General features: G+C 37.8%; 2 protein-coding genes across 11 annotated transcripts in view; one reads left to right on the top strand and one right to left on the bottom strand.

The window, feature by feature from the left end:
* Window positions 1-3400, top strand: part of LOC103147022 (myosin-7-like) — a 15521-nt gene extending 12121 nt beyond the window's left edge. The window contains exons 29-38 of the mRNA XM_016677994.1: window positions 4-221; window positions 294-459; window positions 542-666; window positions 758-1066; window positions 1322-1525; window positions 1610-1906; window positions 2033-2137; window positions 2516-2611; window positions 2851-2985; window positions 3272-3400. Of these exons, the coding sequence (XP_016533480.1) occupies window positions 4-221; window positions 294-459; window positions 542-666; window positions 758-1066; window positions 1322-1525; window positions 1610-1906; window positions 2033-2137; window positions 2516-2611; window positions 2851-2985; window positions 3272-3292 (1676 nt within the window). The 3' untranslated portion in view covers window positions 3293-3400. The remainder of the gene's footprint in view (window positions 1-3; window positions 222-293; window positions 460-541; window positions 667-757; window positions 1067-1321; window positions 1526-1609; window positions 1907-2032; window positions 2138-2515; window positions 2612-2850; window positions 2986-3271) is intronic.
* Window positions 3401-10665: 7265 nt separating this feature from the next.
* The window catches only part of LOC103146972 (microtubule-associated protein 4-like), an 82631-nt gene continuing 71875 nt past the window's right edge, over window positions 10666-21421 (bottom strand). For 6 of the 10 annotated variants that reach the window (XM_016678022.1, XM_016678018.1, XM_016678019.1 and 3 more), the window contains 5 exons: window positions 19365-19457; window positions 18271-18352; window positions 18064-18173; window positions 17690-17861; window positions 10666-16438 (listed from right to left, as the gene is read on the bottom strand). In XM_016678022.1, coding sequence (XP_016533508.1) covers window positions 16434-16438; window positions 17690-17861; window positions 18064-18173; window positions 18271-18352; window positions 19365-19457 — 462 coding nt within the window. In that variant the 3' untranslated portion in view covers window positions 10666-16433. The remainder of the gene's footprint in view (window positions 16439-17689; window positions 17862-18063; window positions 18174-18270; window positions 18353-19364; window positions 19458-21421) is intronic. The other 4 variants (XM_016678020.1, XM_016678021.1, XM_016678024.1 and 1 more) reach the window with 1 other exon arrangement.

Genomic DNA, 21421 nt, shown 5'->3' with positions numbered 1-21421 from the left:
TAGGTTCATTAAATGGTTTTAATGGCAATTTCTCAAGGAAGAAGCTGGCTCAGCGTCTGCAGGAGGCTGAGGAGGCTGTTGAAGCAGTGAATGCCAAATGCTCCTCTCTGGAGAAGACCAAACACAGACTGCAGAATGAGATTGAAGATCTCATGGTGGATGTGGAGAGGTCTAATGCTGCTGCTGCTGCTCTGGACAAGAAGCAAAGGAACTTTGACAAGGTTGAAAAGAGACAGCTGTATGAACTTACCACACCTAAAGAGAAAATACTTACATCTCCATCATTTTTTTAGGTTTTGTCAGAGTGGAAACAGAAGTATGAAGAGTCTCAGTCAGAGTTAGAGAGTTCTCAGAAAGAAGCCAGATCTCTGAGCACAGAACTCTTCAAACTTAAAAACTCCTATGAAGAGTCTCTTGAACATCTGGAGACCATGAAGAGGGAAAACAAGAACCTTCAAGGTTGGTTATTCATCAATAAGACATCAGACAAAAAGTTTAATTAGAAAAAAGAATTCATACATCGTCTCAATTATGGTTTTAGAGGAAATATCTGACCTCACTGAGCAAATTGGTGAGGGAGGAAAGAACATTCATGAGCTTGAGAAGATTCGGAAGCAGCTGGAACAAGAAAAGTCCGAGATACAGACAGCTCTTGAGGAAGCAGAGGTTAAGTGCAGAGCAAAACCTTTACTAGAATTAAAATATTGTAGTGTTCAGTGAAATGAATTATTTCAAGCAACTCATCCTGTTTCTATAGGCCTCACTGGAGCATGAGGAAGGCAAGATTCTCAGAGTCCAGCTTGAGTTGAACCAAATAAAAGCTGACTTTGAGCGGAAGCTGGCTGAGAAAGATGAGGAGATGGAACAAGTAAAGCGAAACCAGCAGCGGATGGTGGATACTCTCCAGAGCTCCCTTGAGTCTGAAACTCGCAGTAGGAATGAAGCCCTTCGTCTGAAAAAGAAGATGGAGGGAGACCTCAACGAGATGGAGATCCAGCTTAGCCAAGCCAACAGGCAGGCGGCTGAGGCCCAGAAGCAGCTCAAGTCGGTTCATTCACATCTGAAGGTCTGCATTAAAGTTGTAGTCTTTTGTTAATTCAATAATCCAGATTGTTGGGGTTTAAAAAAAACTGCAATCAAACAATTTTAAAGATTAGATTCAAATGATATTTTATTTTGCCATGGTCTAGAAAATATTTTGGTGTATGACTGGGTTAGTCATAGTCATATGAACTTCTAGTGCTTTCAATCTTCACATTCCATGCTCTTACCCATAAATGCTATTCATCAATTTTTCTCACAATAAATGTCACTCTTTCAGGATGCTCAACTCCAACTTGATGATGCTCTGAGAGCCAATGATGACATGAAGGAAAACAATGCCATTGTTGAAAGACGCAATAACCTGCTTCAGGCTGAAGTAGAGGAACTGAGGGGCGCTTTAGAGCAAACTGAACGAAGCCGCAAACTTGCTGAGCAAGAGCTGCTGGATGTTAGTGAACGGGTGCAGCTACTGCACTCACAGGTGAGACAGTTTTAATCAATTTCTTCTCAAGTTGTACAATTATTACTGAGGAATTCTGAAAGGGTTCAATTTACATGTGAACAGAACACCAGCCTGATAAACCAGAAGAAGAAGCTGGAGGGTGATATTGCTCAGCTTCAAACTGAAGTGGAGGAGGCTGTGCAGGAATGCAGAAATGCTGAAGAGAAGGCCAAGAAGGCCATCACTGATGCTGCCATGATGGCTGAGGAGCTGAAGAAAGAGCAGGACACCAGCGCTCACCTGGAGCGCATGAAGAAGAACATGGAGCAGACCATCAAAGATCTGCAGCACCGTCTGGATGAAGCTGAACAGATCGCCATGAAGGGAGGCAAGAAGCAGATCCAGAAGCTCGAGGCCAGGGTGAGTGTAATTTCAGAAATCTCTTCATGATTAAAACACAACTAAATCATCTATCTGGTACAATATTTGATATCCTGGATTCATATAATTTCCTCGTAAACACGATTATTTTAAATTTTGCAATAGATCAAAGAACTGGAAAATGAAGTGGAGGCTGAACAAAGAAGGTCCAGTGACTCCATCAAGGGAATTCGCAAATATGAGCGACGCATCAAAGAACTGACATATCAGGTGCGGGAAATGTTTTTTTTTTTTTTCTTTTTTATGAAATGTTGTTACACAACAAACAAATGGAAATAACTTCACTAAACCTGTCCACAACTACAGTATCTTAAGATTGTACTCATCTTTATGCTACACCAAAATATGAATTGGCACATTGAAGTTAGTCAAACAAAATGCCAAAAATGGCTTTCAAATCCACCAAAAAATTTCCAGACGTGCACAATTAATCACAAGGAGTCACCAAGGCATCTTATTAGATTACTTGATCACTTACTTCTTACATATACTTCTAAGTTGACCAACTGAGGTATGACCTAAAGACACTCAAACATTTTATTTAACATGCAATTAAAAAAACAAAAATATTTCTCTTTTTTATTTCAGACAGAGGAAGATCGTAAGAATCTGTCCCGTCTGCAAGATCTGGTGGACAAACTACAGCTAAAGGTCAAATCCTACAAGAAAGCTGCGGAGGAGGCAGTAAGTTCTTCAGCTTCATAAATCACCACAATCTGCAATTAAAGCTTCATTTCTGAAGTAGATAACAGGCAAAAGATAGCATCTAGAGTTGATGAAATTACATTTCACCCCTAACAAGAGTATATCAATAAATTTGCAAAGTTGAAATAGCTTCTATTAAAGTTAATTAAAAATCACATTTGTGATGATTACCTTAAAAGCACGTGACACTTATCAGAATATGTCACTTTGCTAAACAGGAGGAACAGGCCAACAACAATCTCACCAAGTTCCGCAAGATTCAACATGAGCTTGATGAAGCTGAGGAGAGAGCCGATATTGCAGAGTCTCAGGTCAACAAGCTACGTGCCAAGAGTCGCGATGTGGGGTCAAAGGTTAGTTCAATTTCTTAATATTTAAGTGATGTGTTGAGGTTAAAACACCCAAAGATTCAATCCAAGACCATAAAATACTGATGTTTAAATGAGACTTAAAATAGTAGCAAGAACTTTTCTCAACAAAATATGTCCTCATATTGTAAGTATAAAGAAAATAGGTTTGAGTAAACCATGTCTAAGACTGAAGCATATGTTGCAATGTTGCGAACATTTAACAGGTAAAAAAGGAATCAGAAAAAATAGCTGTGTAACTATTTGAATATATTTCTCTCTCTTTTTTCAGAAAGGGCACGATGAAGAGTAAGGGAGATGGAATGAATCCCTACTTCAGAGGCACTTCTTATCTTCATGGTGTCTCCCTATGCATGTAGTTTGTTCAGTAGAATAAAGTGAATCTGCATCTCAAAGTGGACCATGACTGTTTCTTGATCCTCCACTTTCAAGTACCAAATTACAAAAAACTAAATGACAAAGGGATCTCTTTTGCCATTGTTAAATTCATATAAAAATACATTCATTTTATTTATGACTGTATTGATTCATAGGGTTTTAATACATTATTTTACAGTTTTGCAGTGTAGCCTAATTCCTATTTTCTATTTGCATTGAACACTATAATTTTTTATTATTTTCTTAGTTTTAACTAAATATAGAAACTCAAGTTACTCTGACATGGTAGTAATGGGTCACCTTTATATTCCTACATCATTTATACTGCATGATAGGAAGCGTGTTGCTTCCTATCATCTGAGGAAACAACAAGAGTGTATCTTTTTCTAATGACATTTGAATCTACCTATAAATTAGCAAATATTCTCTCCATATTTATTTGCAACCTTGTAAGAACTCAATTATTTTATTGCAGCAGCTTAATCTTTAATGGAAAATTGAATGAAAATTCAACCCATAATATGATGACTGTCATTCAGTGAGGAAAAATAACTCATACAAAAACTGGTTTTTTGGACTGTCAGGATTATTGCCACCTGTATCACCTTTATAAAATAAACAGTGAAGTGTTTTTACTGGTGCTTTACCTTTTAAAATTGACTGGTGTTGAGTATTTTATTTTATTATAAGTACACAACTTCCTGCTCCTATGAGGAATAATTGTGTAGTGACACAGAAGAAATTTACTCTTTGCCACTCTTCAAAATGGAAAAGACAGGAGAGCATGCATTAGAAATAAGTGTTGACCTTCATTGGACAAACAATGGCAATATGAGAATAACTAGTTTTCTAAAGTAACCAATGTACGAAGCAGAAATGACAAAGTTTAAAACAATTTAAGCTTTAACGAAATCATTCTTTTCAAGGACCAGGATTTATCACACTACCAATATTCCCATCCGCTTAACAAAACAATGAAGAGGATTTTAAAGGCTATAAGAAAATGTCTCCAAAGCTTCTTATGAGGAAGCAGCAAAAATGATCATTACCATTCTCCTGCAATCCATTATATTTTTTTTATTTTAAGGATTCTTGCACATCTTTGCTAGGGTTGCTGAAAAATGTGGAAGACTGCACTTCAACAGTTTGTCCATAATGTTATCCTATTTAACTTATTATGTAATATCGTGCAATAAATATGAACTATTGAAACATTTCATTGGTATAGTATATATAGTATAGCATTCTATGCAACACAAATTAATAAAAGGTTGATATGTTGAATTTGACACGAGTAAACACTAGACTTAGAATACGTAAAAAAAGAATCCAAACCCCGAACAAAACCTTAAAAACAAATGAACTAGTACATAATCTAGATCATAGGACACATAAAATAAAGACATTAGCGATGACTCGTCTTTTACACAACATTGTAAAAAAAGAAATGAGCTCTGTGCATACAAAAATGCAGTAACACTGGATTTTAAAATGTTATCAAAATACTTTGCCTTAGGCAGAGAGATTTTTTTCAAGTTTAACCAAATGTCAAGCCAATACCTTGCCTACACTGACAAAGCAATGGGATGGATGACTTGGTTTTGGTTCCTATGACTCTCAGGAAAATAAAGGCTTTTGGGAGGTTTTGTGGTTGCACCATTTTATCAACACACATCCAGGCATGCTGATTGTTATATACAAAGACGAAATACAGCACAATAGAAGAACCAAATGATGGACCCACTAAATCCATGAGGATAAAAAAAATTAAGCCATTCTAGAAGACCTATTTTTATATACATCAAAGCTTTACTACTTGAGGACCTCTAGCTGAACAAATTGTAGAAATCAGCTGTACTGAATTTTTACCAAATGTGAATATGCTCTAAGTATTATCCCCAGTACCTAATAAAGTTACCTGTTATGGTGGGATGCTGGTGTGAAGGATGTCCCAGTCCTCGGATGCATGCTGCTTCATGGTATCAGTCTTTGATGTTTCAATCGAAAAACAGTAAAAATAAGAGAATTAGACTCTGTAGCTCTTCAAACCGTCCACATAGTAAATTATTGCTTTTAACATTTAATCAATAGGTTTAGAAAGTATTACGTTCTTAAGCAACCTAGATAATATCTGAAATGTGTAGATTCTTGCTTAGAAACATATCATGCTTTTTGATTACTTCTTTAAGCTCTTAAACATCTATTTTCCTTTAACTGTAACCAATTCTTAACTTCAGAGATGTAGAATTGCAAACATCAGTATAACTAGGATACAATAAAAAAGTAGATTGGTTTAACAAGTATATGATACTTATACATTTCACAAATTAAGAAATCTAAAATGTAAATCAATCGAGCCCTACCTTTTCTCACGTTTATTTTTGAAGCAACGTCAAGTCCCAAGCACCAATATACTTCTTTAATCTTTAGTAGATTTCAAACCTGAGCTTATGCAGTGATGCTGCAGTCACAGACAACGTTATTACTGAAGTGGAGTCAAGGAGATGGGCAAGACAGCAGAAGGACATATGGAGGCAGGGACACATATTCAACACCTCCTCAAGTAACAATCAGAACATAACAAGCATTCTAACAATAGAAACTTCATCTGAAACCACAGTTGTCATAGACTGCAAAATTAAGAGAGACAAGGTGCTTTACATCTCCCCTTGTGATTACAGAAGTCAGAGATACAAGGACTCTAGACAGCTGGGAATGGGGACCTTTCGTGGAGGACAACCTGCTATGGCCTGGGAATAGATTAGAGTCAAGTAGTTCAAAAGTTTACATAGAGGCAAAGATGTAGTGTGCATTATGCATATGTTGGGGAAGCAAGCACAAAAAAACACTTGCTAGGCCCAGCATGGATCAGTGATAGTGTTGACACATCAGTAGCCTAGCAGCAGTCTAGCGATAGGATTTTTGACTAAACATGTTTTGCTAAGGTCACAATTTAAAATAGTTAGATGAAACAAATTTTTTTCTGTAGATTAATACCATACATTGAGTGAAATAAAAAAAATATTTAGTCAGCTTGTGTTACCTTTTTAGCTTTAGCATTTCGTTTCCTATCTGCAGATTGTGAGGCATGTCCAGACAGAGACATTAAAATCAGGCCATTCTCTTTATGCCCAGTTTTTTTAAAAAAGTATGTATAAAGTTAGCTTATACAATTTGCTTGTATACTTCTACATCCACCTAAAATGTATCATTTCTTCTTTTATTTTCATAAAATACTTCATCTTCTGCTGTTAAAAAAAATCTACAATCCATTAACTTACCCTCATCAGCGTGTGAATGAAAATTACCATTTCAAAAGTCTTTTGTTTCGGAGAACTATCACAAGCAGTAAAGGCAGTCGTTGTGAATGTAGGAAAAATTCACGAAAACTTGCTTCATCAAACTGTCATGTTTAGGTGTACTGTATACTCGGTGAATCTACACTCTCCTTTTTCACCAGGATATGTTTGATACAAACTATGCAATACCCAGTTTCCAGTATTAAGATCAAACAAGGTTTTAATACATTACAAAAATAACTTGTAAAATTTCCTGTTATGCCAATCCTATATTGAGATGCCAGACAAATTGTTGGAGTGACCAGAGTTTTCTCAGGCTGTGTGGAACATATAGTACTCATAAGTACAATATGACACCAGCTTTCAATTTATGAACTTACAACTCATGCACAAGTTGTACATCAGCAAGGCTACTCCAACCCACTAACATTCATCCTACATATAACAGGAAGGACAACTTTCAGCTGGAGGAGCATGAATACCCACAAGTGAACGGCTGTGTTTTCATCCAGATTTATAGCAGTTTTTGTAAATCCAATAGACCTCCTAGCCTTTGAAAGATAACACTTTATCAGCAATATCCTCTCAACAAAAGGAAAGCAATTTACTTTTATTTTGACTTGTTGGATATTGTTTGACAAGCCAGATAGTGAGACTGGGCAAATTGCTTCCTGTAACAACAAATATACTAAAGAACTATAACATCGTCCCTATATATATTGTGTCCTGGTTTATGTCTCCAGTTCTCTATCCTAAATTCCAGCCGAGATAGATTTAAAAAAAAAATGCACATGATTTGTCATAGATTTTTACAAACAAGTATAATCAAATATAATTTAGTCAAAAAAAGTTTTCACTCAATGAATCAAGTAGAATCAGTTTAGACCAAATGAATATGATCTTTGGATGTAGAAGTATTGTCATAACACTATTATAAGTATTAGGTTCATGGAATCAATAAGTTTATTAGACCACATTCTGGTTATTTTTTGAATACTCTCTCCCTCAGTGGCTACTTAGACCCATAGCCAGTAAAAGCTGCATTACACAGTGCTACTGATAAACCACATTGAAACATTGGTATATTTAATTATGGAACATTAATTAATAATTAGTTAAATCCCAAATGTCACACCTGTAGTAACTCAAAATTGTGGAAACATCTACCAGAAACAATTGACCGTACTTAAAATAAAAATCATTACTAGGTAAAAATAGAACTATGACAAAAGTGTTGTCAGTATAGTAGCTCCTTATTAAATGAATAAAATCTAATACCCCTCTAAATAAACTGGATTTTATGTCGTTTCAATGTTCATCCTTTGAGACTTTTTTGAATTACTACATCTCGTCTATTCCTTGACACTCACCTGTTGCTGCTTATCTGAATACAGGAACGCTTTGTCCCTCTGCTGTGCGTCAGACGCTGACCCTCAGCTGTCAGCTGAAACATCAGCGCTCGGAAGGCAGCCAGCAAGAATTTCACAGGTTATCTTTGAGCCCAAGGATGCAATGCCATGCCATCCAGCCATCAGGAACAAGAGTAGAAGAAAGGAGACAGCTCACTTTTGGGACCATTTCAACTTGCTGTCAATACATGGTGGAAAATTGGGCTACTATCACTATTTTCCAAGGAAATTTACATTGTGAATTGTTTATTGAAGTGTACCATCATGGCTAAATCCCTGATACAATAAACTCCAGTGTTTTATGTTTTGACCAAAGTTTCTGATACAGCAAGCAACTTAAACATGTTAACAAATAGTTTGTCATTTGTTAGCATGTTATAAATATGCTACGAAAAATATTTTCAAATTAGTTAAATATTAAAACAAAAACCGTTTCAAAGCATTTATCCTTTTTTTCCTAGTTGTGGAGCTGGAGCAATTCCAGTGCGATCCAGTTGCATAAAAAGTGCTGAATTGTTTATTGAAGTTTAACAAATCAGATTAAAGCTTCATAAATCACAAACTTGGTTGTAAATATTCTGCTATTAGTTGAGAATAATCTAGTTCAAGTTTGAAGAGTCTATGTGTAGCTTTTTTAACTAGAGTAGATGGAAGATGTCGAAGGTAGTGGAAAAATTGGGTGGAATCGCCCTTAAGCTATTCCAAGAATCGGAAGCTGCAATCGGAAACCAACTTCAGCTTCGTGTCAAAAGTGTTGTAGCTAAAAGTGTGCAGGACATCACGTTTTAGCACGAAAAGCACAGCAAGTCAATTCTCCCCCTGTTTTGTTTGAATGTATCTGGTGAAAAACAGCAGCTACAAGTTCACTTTAGAAGTTTTGACTAAATTTCATGACGTTAAAATACGTTTTTAGTTTTATTGTACAAGCTAGCAACGGTAAACACTTGATGCGCGAGCTGGCTAACACCTCCCTTTGAATCATATTAAGTAAATCTATTCGGCCTTCACTCCAATCACTACATCATTAGCTCAAAAAGTACCTATTGCCGAATAAGTACAGGTGTAAGTGTGTCTACAACAGCCCCCAAAATTCAGACCTACCAAATGCGTCCATCTTCACATCCGCTAGTTCCATTTTTGACCGAAAGATGGGGTAGTTTCACCAACACACCTGCATCTCATCAGCTAGTGACTATGACTAGTTTTCACCAAAGGGCCTTTTTGCCGATTAAAAATGTGACACTAAGTTATTACTGGGAATGCAAGGATTCTGTTGGTTAAGTATTGTATTGCAGTAGTGGCGTTTATCTAAAACACTGAGAAATAATTTTAAAAAGTCTGACAAATGTCTTGTATGAAGAGAAAATCCTGAGTTAAAAATTGAGGACCTTACTTATGGTAGAAAAATGTAGCAGTATCAGACCTTGTCATCTCAAAATGTGATGTTTTACCCAAGTATAAAACTAAACTAACTAAATGCATAATAACTTTTCCCATCAAGCTTTATAGAATCTTGTCAGATTTGTTTTGTTTGTTTTAGAAAGACCAAAGCAGCCGTAAAGGATAGACACTTCTCTTATACATTCAAATTGAACTGAATTGGAATCTGCCTGTACAGGTACAACATTATTGAAAAGTTAATTTATTTCAGTAACTCATCTCACAGTGAAACATCATGAAAACACATAGATCAGAATATTACATCAGACCAGTACAGAAATGTAGACTGAATAAAAAGTATGTCTAATATGTCCCTAAATGACTTTTAATCTGACAAATAAACTTCATCAGATATTCTAATTAATTGATTCGTGTATGGTCACAATGATTTGATCATATATTTTTATTATGAATTCTTGCTTACAAAAAACTAAATTTAAACAGTTTAAGGTTCTAAAAACATTAAAAATTGTTATGCCCCTTATGCCTTCACTACAAGTCTAGAATGTTACTAATGCACAGTCATCTTTAAAACCCAGTATGTCAAGAAATAATAAAGCAACAACACTGAGTTTTCTTGCCCATCTTTTTTATTTTATGATTAATATTCACATCACTAGTTAACAGTTAAACACAATGAACATCTCTTTCATACCAAATATTCAGAATTGAAGGGGGGAGATGAGCGCTATCTAATAGGACGGATGCTTCTAACAACCAACTGTTGGTTTGTTGTCTCCTGCATGCTCTTGCAATGGTGTTGTGCTCTAAACAATAATACAGCACGCACTACAGAGTGTCCACTCAGCAGTACTGAAAGGAAGTCTCCTTTGTCTGCTGTCGAAGATTATTAAGTCTACGGTTGGTATTTAAGGGTGAGCAGGGGACCAAAGCACAGCTTATAAGTGTGAAGTGAAACCTCTGCGTTTGACGTTTAATCAGATTTCAGGTTTTACTGAGCAGCCAGCCAGTGGTTGCTGTGAGTGGAATAAAAGATAAAACAATCAGCTTCTTTTTCAGTACTGGAGTGTTGACAAACCTCTGTAGGACTGAGACAGGTTGGGGCTCCAGGTACATATCTACCAACACACTCCGTATTCAGTTATGCTACATGTTAATTTCACCTCTAATTTTTTTTAACGTTTAGATTTCTTCATAATTCTGTTGACAGTGAAGAAACAATTTGGTCCAAGACTTGCCCTAACTCAGTCCTGTGTTGGTAGTTATGTCACTGTGCTAGTTCAGGGGGGCGGTCTAATACAGGACATGAGTCCACACTACATGCCAAAACACACAAAGTTTGGTTTTCAGTACTCTCACTCTGTTGTGGTAGACATCAGACAGATCAGGCCGCCAGTACGCGTCGGTGCATTTCACACCGATTACACGTCACTACTTCCTGAAACCAGTAATTAGTGTCGTCGTGTTTAATCGATCTTCTGAAAACAGAACAGAGACAACCTCACACATGTATTCAGAATGTTGAACACATTTTAAAAAACATTCTTGAAACTTCATCAGCCCTTTTCTTGGTGAAAAAAGGCAGACTCTGAAAAAGGAAAGAAAAACAGTACATGTTTCCTTACTTGCTCTTTCACTCTTACAATAACACCTTAATTGAGCTAAGCTGTTGCAGGTTTACGTGAACGGGTATGTTCAACTGGCAACATCCACAACATCCTGTTAAAACGTAAGATGTTTTTTTTTTCATTTCTCTATTGTTTTTAACTTTAATTAAATACTTCTGGGGTGATAAAAACACAGTGTTGATTATGTACAAGGGACAGTGTGAGATACTAGTGGAAGGGTGTTGTTAAAAGGCTACACGAAACCATTGTGAGTTGATATTAGAGTGAATCTGGTTATTACCTTTTGTCCAAGCTGCAAAGCAACATTAACTTCTTCCCATATCCTCTTTCACTAAATAATGCTGTACTAAATAATAAGCACTGCAATCCTATTAAATCTTTATAATCTTGGAAGATTTAATGCTCCATTACTGAACACCTAAACTGTAGATTTAAGCAACAATAATATCAGTTTGAAAGCTGTACATTACAGATAAGTATTATGTAGAATTTGATTTTTAGTGGCCTGGTGCAATAAATATATATAGATTATTTATTTAATAAAAGATAATATGACGAAAACACTCCTGCTTTTGAAAAATATTGATTTTATATTCCCCATTTCCCTTGATTTGACCAAGTCGCTTATTGAACAATTTCTTATATCAGTCAAAACAAAGTTAATCTAAATAAGGAAAAAAAATGTTTGAATTTGGTAGAGATTTATTAACCAGGCTTTGTTGTATTAGCCTGTAAGTTAACAAGTATTTCTTACATTTTGCACTTTCAAACATTATAGCAACATGTTAATTAAAAGTGATTGCAGTTTTTTCACCTAGATAAACAGTTCTTTTTTTTTTTTTTAAGTGCAGCTATTCCCAAACATTAAATGTAAGGCAGTCGTATTAGTTTTGACTTTGGAAAGTTGTACTTTTGAGTATAAATTAAATGCATATTGACTGTATCTTTTAAACCAGTCATGTTGTGCTAATCCATTAGATTTTTTTTTTAAACATTTTTTTAATTTTTCCATTGCAAACAAACCAAACTGAGTCCAAGTGTTGATGCGCAACTTTTTGAACATGTCTGTTAGTATGGCAGCACATGGAAAACTTAGCATTTGCAGTTTTCATGCATGTAAATAAAGTCTGAAAGCTACCATCTTCTGCTAATAACGCACATTTTGTTAACCCATCTAGTGGTTACATCTATCCTAGTGTGTAAACTACCGTATATTAAAGAAAGGTGGCTCAGAGTTCAGTGAGCCTTTCGAGCAGAAGATAAAAATATATGATTCCATTCAGTAGATGTGACCTTGCAGCTTGGCCAGAATGTAAATCCCGGAGAATGTCAACGAGAATATCATCAGGGCAGCCTGGAGAGCTGAGTGTTTGACTATCGAAGCCAGCAGCACAACACCGATAACCCAAGTTCCACTAAAATCCACCAAACAGCAGCTCATCTCCTCATTATGACGGCGCACTCTTACAATGAGCTACTGAGACACAACAAGACTACAACTTTCTCCTATTCCTCTATACACAGTCCAGCACCTACATCTATCAAAGTGCTTTGATATTTCAGTTATTCTGCCTGCAAAGAAAAAACAAAAAATAAAATCAAAAAACAAAAAACAAAAGAAAGATTCACATTATTATTATTAATATTTTCACATATGATCCACGCATGTGTCATGTCACGTGTGTTGCTTTCAGGCAACTCGAGGGAATTGTTTGGAAAGAACGATACGATAATAAATACGCCTATATGTTGTTCTTAAGTTTTCTAGACTTAACTGTTGACTAGTTGATCACTTGCTCTTTGATCACCGTAAGTTTCACTAAACTACCAAGACGGTTTTGTTCCCAGAAGCACACACGTACAGTACACAGCTGACGAGGTTTTACCAATATGCAGTAAAGCAACTTGAGTACAGCTATATCACTTGAGTGCATCAAGAAATGAACTAGACCGTGTTCAAAGTGCACAAAACCTTTTTTTTTTTTTTTTCCTGCAAGGGAACTTTACACGAGCCATGTGGTGCTGATAATATTTAGTGTTCCAGACACGATAACAGAGCGCTAGCTTAAATAAGTACAGGATAGGGGAATCTGGTGGGGGATGTTTGTCGATTAGCTTCTTGTAAAGTCACAGAGCCAGACTATCAGTGTTCAAGAGGCTAAGCAGCGCTCTCTACAGGATGAATGCAGTAGTAACACTTCACACATCTGACAACTACAGTACGCCACAGAGATGTCGCAAATCCCTCCGTGTATTCACCAGAGACCGTCCCAACCTTGAAATCACTGTGAGCAGGAAGGACACGGCCTACCCATGTTCGATTTGTGACGCGTAGCACTTTTCAGAAACATTTTGGCCTAAATCAAAGTCAGTGTCGAGGGGAGCCTGCACTAGGAGTAACGTACAGCAAATTACTTTAAGGGAATATGATTAAAGCAGCCCAGCCAGCTGCTCCAAAAAGGATCAACGTATGTGTATAATAAATGTGAACAAACTGCTTTTAGCCTCTCCTAGTTTTAAAATGACACGTATTTTAGAAAGAAAACTTCAAATATACGAGCTGTTCTGGGATCTGCTTAACTAAAATACTGCTGCAGTCATGGCATTTTAGAGCTGGGCAGTTCCTGCTGTCCAGCGTTGTACGATTTAAGAACATTCTGTATATTTAAACGGCATCCAACGCAAATCAAACATGCTGCACAAAAGTTTTTTTTAACAAAACCCCTTTTTTTGTCATCTATTTACAATACAAATGTCAGGGTAAAATATGTGCCAAGAAGAGCAGCAGACAACTTGAAGCCTAACGATCTGCTCCTCTGAGTCTCACTGTAAGTGGGAGGACTTTATTGTGTACAGGAAAACCCCTAAATGACCATAAAGTTTTAAACATGAATGCTATGTTGTTATTCCTCCTACAGATCAACTGTCTCCTCTCTCTGAACTTCTCTTCACTTCAGCCGTTCTCTGTCCTCTTTCTGTCTTTGTGTCACGTAAATGCGCAGGTGACAAGAAGCCTTCGTTTATAATATTACTGTATTGCTGTCAGAAAGCTGGAGAAAGACACAGGAAGAGGAAAGAGATGCAGAGACGCTGCAACATGGGAAGCCAGTGTGGTAAAATATGCAACAATGACAATGAAACAAACCATTCTTTCAGCAACATTAGTATGTCAGTGTGAACTACCCAACCACAAAGTGGTGGCTTTTGGTGTGTGACTGTTCGGTGCTCAGGCACACCGATGTGTATGTGTGTGTGAACTTATCCTATAGATATATATATGCGTGTGTGTGTGCGTGGTTCATTGCCTGCAGCGAGGGCTTTCAACCCTCAGATCTGGTGACGCACATAACCAGGAGGGGCAACAGATTCACGAAGGAAAGAAGGGGTATGGCATACCCTATGCCTGCTTTTCTCTAATGATTGTAGACCAGACACGTCTCAGAGTAACAGCTCCCTCACAGGGGTTGCAGGTGTGCAGGAAGGGGGTGGGGTGGACTATAAAAAGGTTAGTGTCATGAGTAGAAAGGCAGAAACATGTGTTGAACAGAGTAATATATATGTCTGAATGTCTGGAAGTGCTTAAATGAGTCTGACGTAGGAGAACTGTTTTTTTTTTCTTTTGCCTTTTCAACTGCACCGAACGAGATCAACCTCAATTAAATGTTTAATACGGTAAAAAAACTAAAGATTGCTGCATCTTCATAAGCATTATTTCCAGACTGTTTATTAATACCCATATTTGTGTACAACTTGGCACAAGAATTATTCTAAATGTTGCCTATTTGGGGTTAAGACATGCTCGCGATAGCCGCTGGAAAAGCTTCTAATCTTTGTTTTCTAGATCACAACATCAATTCTGCCAGAACATTTTCCATAACCAGATGATAGACATTGTCTGCAACAACAGTTTAAAGAAGTACACAGTGTACCAATTCCTTTATGTTTGTTGATTTAAAAAGGGGGCAACATAAGATAACAAACAAAAGGGACTAGGGTCTTCCTGTTACAACCCCAACTTACAACAGAATCATCAATTTAAAGCCAAGACCACTCAGAGAAGCTTCAAACGTTCTCCATCCTTCCTCTTTTGACGTTCCTTTGAGGTAATCACATTTTTAATAATGCCTCTAACTAAAAGACAGAGTTTGAAAGCTTGAAAGGATAAAACACGTCAACTATGAAAACATATGTTCGGCCTTAATGTTATCTGCTTGAAAAGTTTCACTCTCTCGCAACCTGAATAACACGCAGACACATCTTGGCACGTCATAGAAAATACAGATTCCTTTTAAGGAGCTTCCCACCTACCTCTGACTTCAGTTTTGAACATCTCACTAGTGAAAATAGCTAATTTTAAGTTTTCTTCCCCAAGTAGAAATATGGCATGTTCACGAAAATGATCCGGTTTTTGAATTTCCGACTGATAGCGGACAATCGAGCTGAAAAACAGGTTGATTACTCTGTCATAAGCTGGTTTCTTGGCGCTTCTCTCACCCTAATGTGCAGCCTACGTCTGACAAATATACACCAAGTAAGCTTTTGAACTTTATTAGATCCTTTTAGTAAAACACTTTTAAGCCGATTACAACTCCATGGTGTTCTCTGCAACCACTTCTACCAAGTCTATCAGGAAAATGTTAATAAGGTGTTAAAAACCTCACTGCAGTTAGTTTTTTCACTGAATAAACCATATTAACCATATCATAACGAGTGTGGTTAAATAGTGTGAACTGTTGAATACCAATAAGAAAGACTAGATGAGGCGTAGTGACATCTGACGGACTGAACTGGAAGCGAAGTACAGTTCTACTGACACGGTTAGAACATCAGAGGAGTTTTGGAAGGTGAAGGCTTTCCGAAGAGATCCGAGAAAAGTGTTTTATCAGCACTGAGACTCGTAGGTTGAACAATATCTGAAGTAGGTGACTCTGCTTAAGGGTATTTTCTGTGTCTGGATCGTTAGATTTTGTGAACAGGGGTAAAACTTAACTATGTCTGTGGTTAACGAGATATTCAAGCTGGTGGAACCCCACAAAGAGATGTGTAGACAAACAACAAGTGGTCTTCTTTGCAGGTTACGGGGCAAAATGTCAGCTCGGGTGCTTTTAGAGGTCAAAGATCGGGGCCGGTAGGAGGACGCTGGCAGGCGGACCTCAGAGAAACACTGAGAGGCAATCGGTTGATTCGATGCTGCAGTGGGTGAGGTGAAGGGCAGGGCCAGAGGGAAGAGACTGTGCCGTGGTAATTTTGTTGGTCAGTTGACTGGCAGGTCAGTGAGCGTCATGCATGTCCCACCACTATCTGGAGCTCACAGGGACTCAGTCTGCAGAAAAACAAGAACAACAGACTCAGAAAACACAAGAAACACACAGAACCTGGAGAGATGCTGAAAAAGGCAACGACAAGCTTAAAAAATACTGGACAGATGGTCTGTAATTAACAGTTTGCTGCTGTTTAATGGAGTTTCATTGGAGTGATAGGTCAAAAAGTTTATTTTTTTAATGGTATTGGGGTCAGTAGAAGGGCACTGGCAGGTGGAAGTCCTCCCTCTTGGCCAGGACTCACTTGAAAATAGGGTTTTAATCTCAGTGGGATTTTATCCTAGTAAAATAAAGGTTGAATAAAGAAAATAGTGCTGCAGCCATAAATCAAATAAGCCAAGTCTGATACCAGCATGAGGTGGAAGATTCCTGCTGTCTTTGATCTCACAGTCTGGTGGCCTGTTGCAGTAATGAAGAGTAATTTATCTACAAAGACCTGTTAATCTCTACTCTGAAGGTCTACTCATAATTTCATTTGTTGGCTATTTTTATCACTGCAGCAGAGCACGTACACCACCTAGGTCTGTTCAAAGAAAAAAAAAATATCATTAAAAAATACACTCCGGGATGCATTTGCAGTTATACCTTGATTTAATATGCTTAATATGCAGACAATCGAAACCACTCCTCACTGGTTCCAAGATAATAAGCAATATCTGACGGACTTGGAGGAGCTCTCTCTCTCGTTTCTGGTACCTAACCTCCAGGACAAAAAGTTCACCTATTCTCATTAGCAAATATTTTCCAGCTCTAGTTTAGATCAAACCAAGTTCATATGCTAGAACTCGCTAGTTAAAGCCCTGACCTAAATCCAATCAGAATCAGCAGCAACACCAGAAAAATGCTGATCATATATGCTCTCCATTACATCTAATCAAGTTTCAGCTATCTTGCAAAGAAGGGCAACGACTTAGGTCTGCTGGCCTAACAGATCAAATAAAAACAAAGTACAACGACGCTAGTGGTTGCACCATGACACAGAGTGACAAATATTTATGAGTATGAAGATTTGTGAAAGGTACTACAGTAGAGGATTCAGCTCTGTGTTCAAACACACTCTTGTTCTGGGTTGTTAACCACAAACAAGGAATCTGCTGTTACCTCCTCTTTCCTCTGAGTGTAGCTCATCTGTCACATAACTGTGCTGTGCGAGAACAAAGCTCGACAAATAAAGCAACAACTGAAAAGTCAAAATCACAAATAAGCTTTTACAATTTTGCCAAAATGAGCACTGTGTAGGATTTTGCACCCACTTTTCTCAGCGATGCGTTTGTCTATGCTAAGGGGCTCCTTTAGACCGTCTCCTCCAAAAGGAGAAGGAGTGGGCTCCTTCATGCCGTTCTCCTTGGCAACGCCTGCCGGTGCGGTTGTTTGTTGTGGAGTGCCACTTGCGGGTGGAGATGTCTTCTCTCCTGTTTTTTCCTCCTGCGGCCAAATATAGACGAGCACAAGGACACACACAGACAGGTGGGCAGAAAACAAAACAAAAAAAAAATGTTTTTCTCACAGCCAACTCTTGAACTCTCACACCACCTAGTGGCGATAGGCAGAAGCAGCACAGTGAGTCAGCAGGACCAGACTTAGCTATGAAAAAAACACAACACTGCAGACTGTGTTTAAATTTAACCTTGTGTCCATTTGTCTGCTCGCTGCCTGGTCCCACGTTGTCCAGGGATCCGATCTTAGACTTGGCCTTGATGTTGACCTTGTGGGATTCGATCTTCACGTCACCACCGCCTGGAGCAGGGAAACGAAAGCGGCCGTGAGAGCACAATGGAGGCAGTTGAGAGTTTGAAGGGAGGAAACCACCCCCCAGAAGAGTTTAAAGTTGAACCTGGCTTATGTTTGATGTTGTCCTTGGAGCCACATTTTGAGGTCACCTTGCTCACGTCAACCTTCTTATTCAAGATTTGCACCTGGAGGAGAACACAGATCACAATGCTGCCCATTAAATCACCAGATCCAGCGCGGAACGTAGCACTTCAGCATCCGCTCAGCTTAACAGCAAAACCCATTTACTTTTTCGAGGTGCCAGCATCATGCTTTTACTGTATGTATGCAGAATGCAGGAGAATGCCATTCAGCTTAAATTTCATAGTGAAACATTTTGAACATACTTTATTTGTCCTTTGTTTGTCATGTTTTTTTTTTGTTTGTTTTTATATTATGATGCATTTGCTGCTTTTTAATTATAGTACTGTAGGAAATGGGGGGCGGGGGGGTTCCCATGGGATTTGGATTTATTTTAGACACGATGTCTTTTTTCAGGCATCACATGATCACAACATGCACACATTTATATAAATCAAACGTAAAATGGTGCACAATATGTGCAGGTTGATAGTCTAAAACAGGGTAAATTAGCCTTGCTTAATCCTTAGACTGACTTGGTACATAATTCCTCACTATATATTAATACAATAAAACCTTTGGTGTTTTATTCACAAGCCTTAGCTGGCAAAGCCGTTGTTGAGAGCAGCCAAGAGATGCAATGGGATAGTGCAGCAGGTGTTTAAAGCAGATGGGAAGAAGAACCAGAGGGGTGGACGCTCAAAAGTAAAATCAATCAAAAGTGCAAACAGTGGGGGCCACTGATGTGCTAATTACAATGCTTCAATTCCAGGCCACTTTGAAGACGATCAGTTTCATTTAAACGTTTGATATAGGAGAAGGCGGCTTTATAGCTGAACTCAATTTCCTCCTCGCTCTGATGGACACGCCAATAGTTTCTAGATCAGACCCAATCAGCGAAGATTGACGGATCCAGATTGTCTATTCTGCGTCAGAGCAAATGAATCTCTTTGAAACATTTGGCTTTAAAGCAAGCTGTGAGGGCTTGTATATACATATACATATATATAAAAAAGGAGAGATGCAAATGCGTCCAACCGTTCCAGAGTCTTGCCCCTTGGCTCCAGCAGTACTTACATTGCCACCTCCAGGGACATGTTTGATATTGTCCTTGGAGCCACAGCGGGAGGTGACGTGGCTGAAGTCCAGCTTTTTGTGCACTATCTGAACCTAAAGACAGGCAGGCAGGCAGACACACACACATACACACAGAAAAGCGAAAGACAGAAAGAGAGAAAAAAAAAGAGAAAGAAAAAGAGAGGAGAAAGAAAGAAAGGAGCAGCAGAAAAGAGCAGATCAGCTGGCGGCTTTAGATGGCCAAAAACAGAGTAGACTTGTACTAAAACTATGGAAGAGATTCTGTTATTCAGTTGCTTTGCTATGTTAGCTCAGTGGTTCTTGAAAGCATTGTTAATTGCACATTTTTAGGGAATGCTTCTTTAAAAGGGGGGAAGGGCAGGGGGTGCATTCTGACAGAATAACAAGAGTGCTTCCATAAAATGCATTAGCTACATTAAAACAGCACAGAAAACCGGTCAAAGTACACATGCAGCAAAAAAAAAAAAAAAAAAAAATCAGTGATTTTATAATTGGTGCCTCTCAAAACAAACGAAACAGAAAGTGACAGACGAGGCTGCTAACTTTCAAAACTTTCTGATGTAGCTTTGTGCCCATGATTTTGTTTTTTAAACAACCTGCTGCTATGCACATTTGTTTGGCTGAGACGTCTGAATTATGGGAAGAAGAAAAAAAAAAAACCTGAGACAAGAGGCTGAGCTCCAAAGCAAACCTGTAACTCACCTTTAAGGTTAAACATGATGAACATTTAATGAGTGCTTTTTGACTTTGTATTCTGCTTACTCTCACTGCTCCCCATACCCAATCTACTGCTGCACACTGCTGATCAGATGGCTGAAAGAAGACTCCTACACTTTTGTTACACTTACAAGAAAGACAAATTCAAATACAAAAAAACAAAACAAAACACACACACTGTTAGGCATGTTTGTAAAGCAGCTGAATGCTGAATGACTAATGAACAGGTAGCCCAACTAAAGTAGCTAAAATGATCTGAAACACAAAATTAAAAAAAATAAATAAATAAAATAGAGAAAACTTCTATTGGTCTTTTGTTAATCCATGTCAAGATAAAAATAGAAATACCGGTACATTACATGTTTGTCATTTAACTGACATTCAATACGTCACAGTAGGAAAGATTTTAAGATTTGATGCTTTTAGGAAAACGTTTTTAAATTATGTTACACATTTTACATTTGTGTGTAAGCACAGCAAAAGCATTATATTTTTACACATGATTTAAGGAGAATATCTCATCTGAAAATTCAAAGTCATCTGAAATGAGGCGAAAAGAAATATTCCAAACCTTGAAGGTGTTTTTGCTTCAATCATGGATAATGAAACATGGATATGATGCTGCTTAATTAAAGTGACATTATCTATATTTTTATACCTATTGCAGTTCAAAAGGTTTTATTAAGTAAATCCTAATCTTAAGAAAATAACTTCTTAACTGCAAATCATTTATTGCGCTGTAAAAAAGGGAGTAAATTTAGCTCCACACTGCTAATTTTTTTTGATGCTGGCAAGAAGAAGCACGTCATCTTCAATAGTAATAAAAGCATATAATGACAAAGAAGAAACACATTTCTTGTTGTGCACTGAGGTGACTCAATTGTAGGCAACGAATTTGAGTTCAAGGAGACAATTTATTACTAGTGTTGGCTAAAGACTTTTGAGAATAAAACCAAGCAAGCCGGCAGAAATGAATCACATGGATCTCTACTACGTATTCGACATAAAGATAAACGTTTCATTTGTTGCCTCTGCGCTCGTAGTGTGAAGTAAAAACGCCCAGCAGCAGACGTTAAGGCGGGTTCCTCCAATCTCTTTGTGTCTAAGTCTCCTTCGCTTGGATAAAACACAGCATGATGACGCAGGTGGAACAGGCGACGGATGACTCACTAAGCACCGCTAGCGCACATACACTTATCACGTGAGCATACACACACACACACACACACACACACACAGGAGCAGCTGGGTACAAACACCTTCTCCCGCTGTGTTTTTTTTCTCATTTATGTTGCGCTAGAAAAAAAAAAAAAAAAAAA

This window comes from Poecilia formosa, unplaced genomic scaffold (assembly GCF_000485575.1).
Source record: "Poecilia formosa unplaced genomic scaffold, Poecilia_formosa-5.1.2 Scaffold172, whole genome shotgun sequence".
Classification (NCBI taxonomy): domain Eukaryota; kingdom Metazoa; phylum Chordata; class Actinopteri; order Cyprinodontiformes; family Poeciliidae; genus Poecilia; species Poecilia formosa.
The sequence above is the reverse complement of the archived record's forward strand: the minus strand, read 5'-3'. Positions and strand labels throughout refer to the sequence as shown.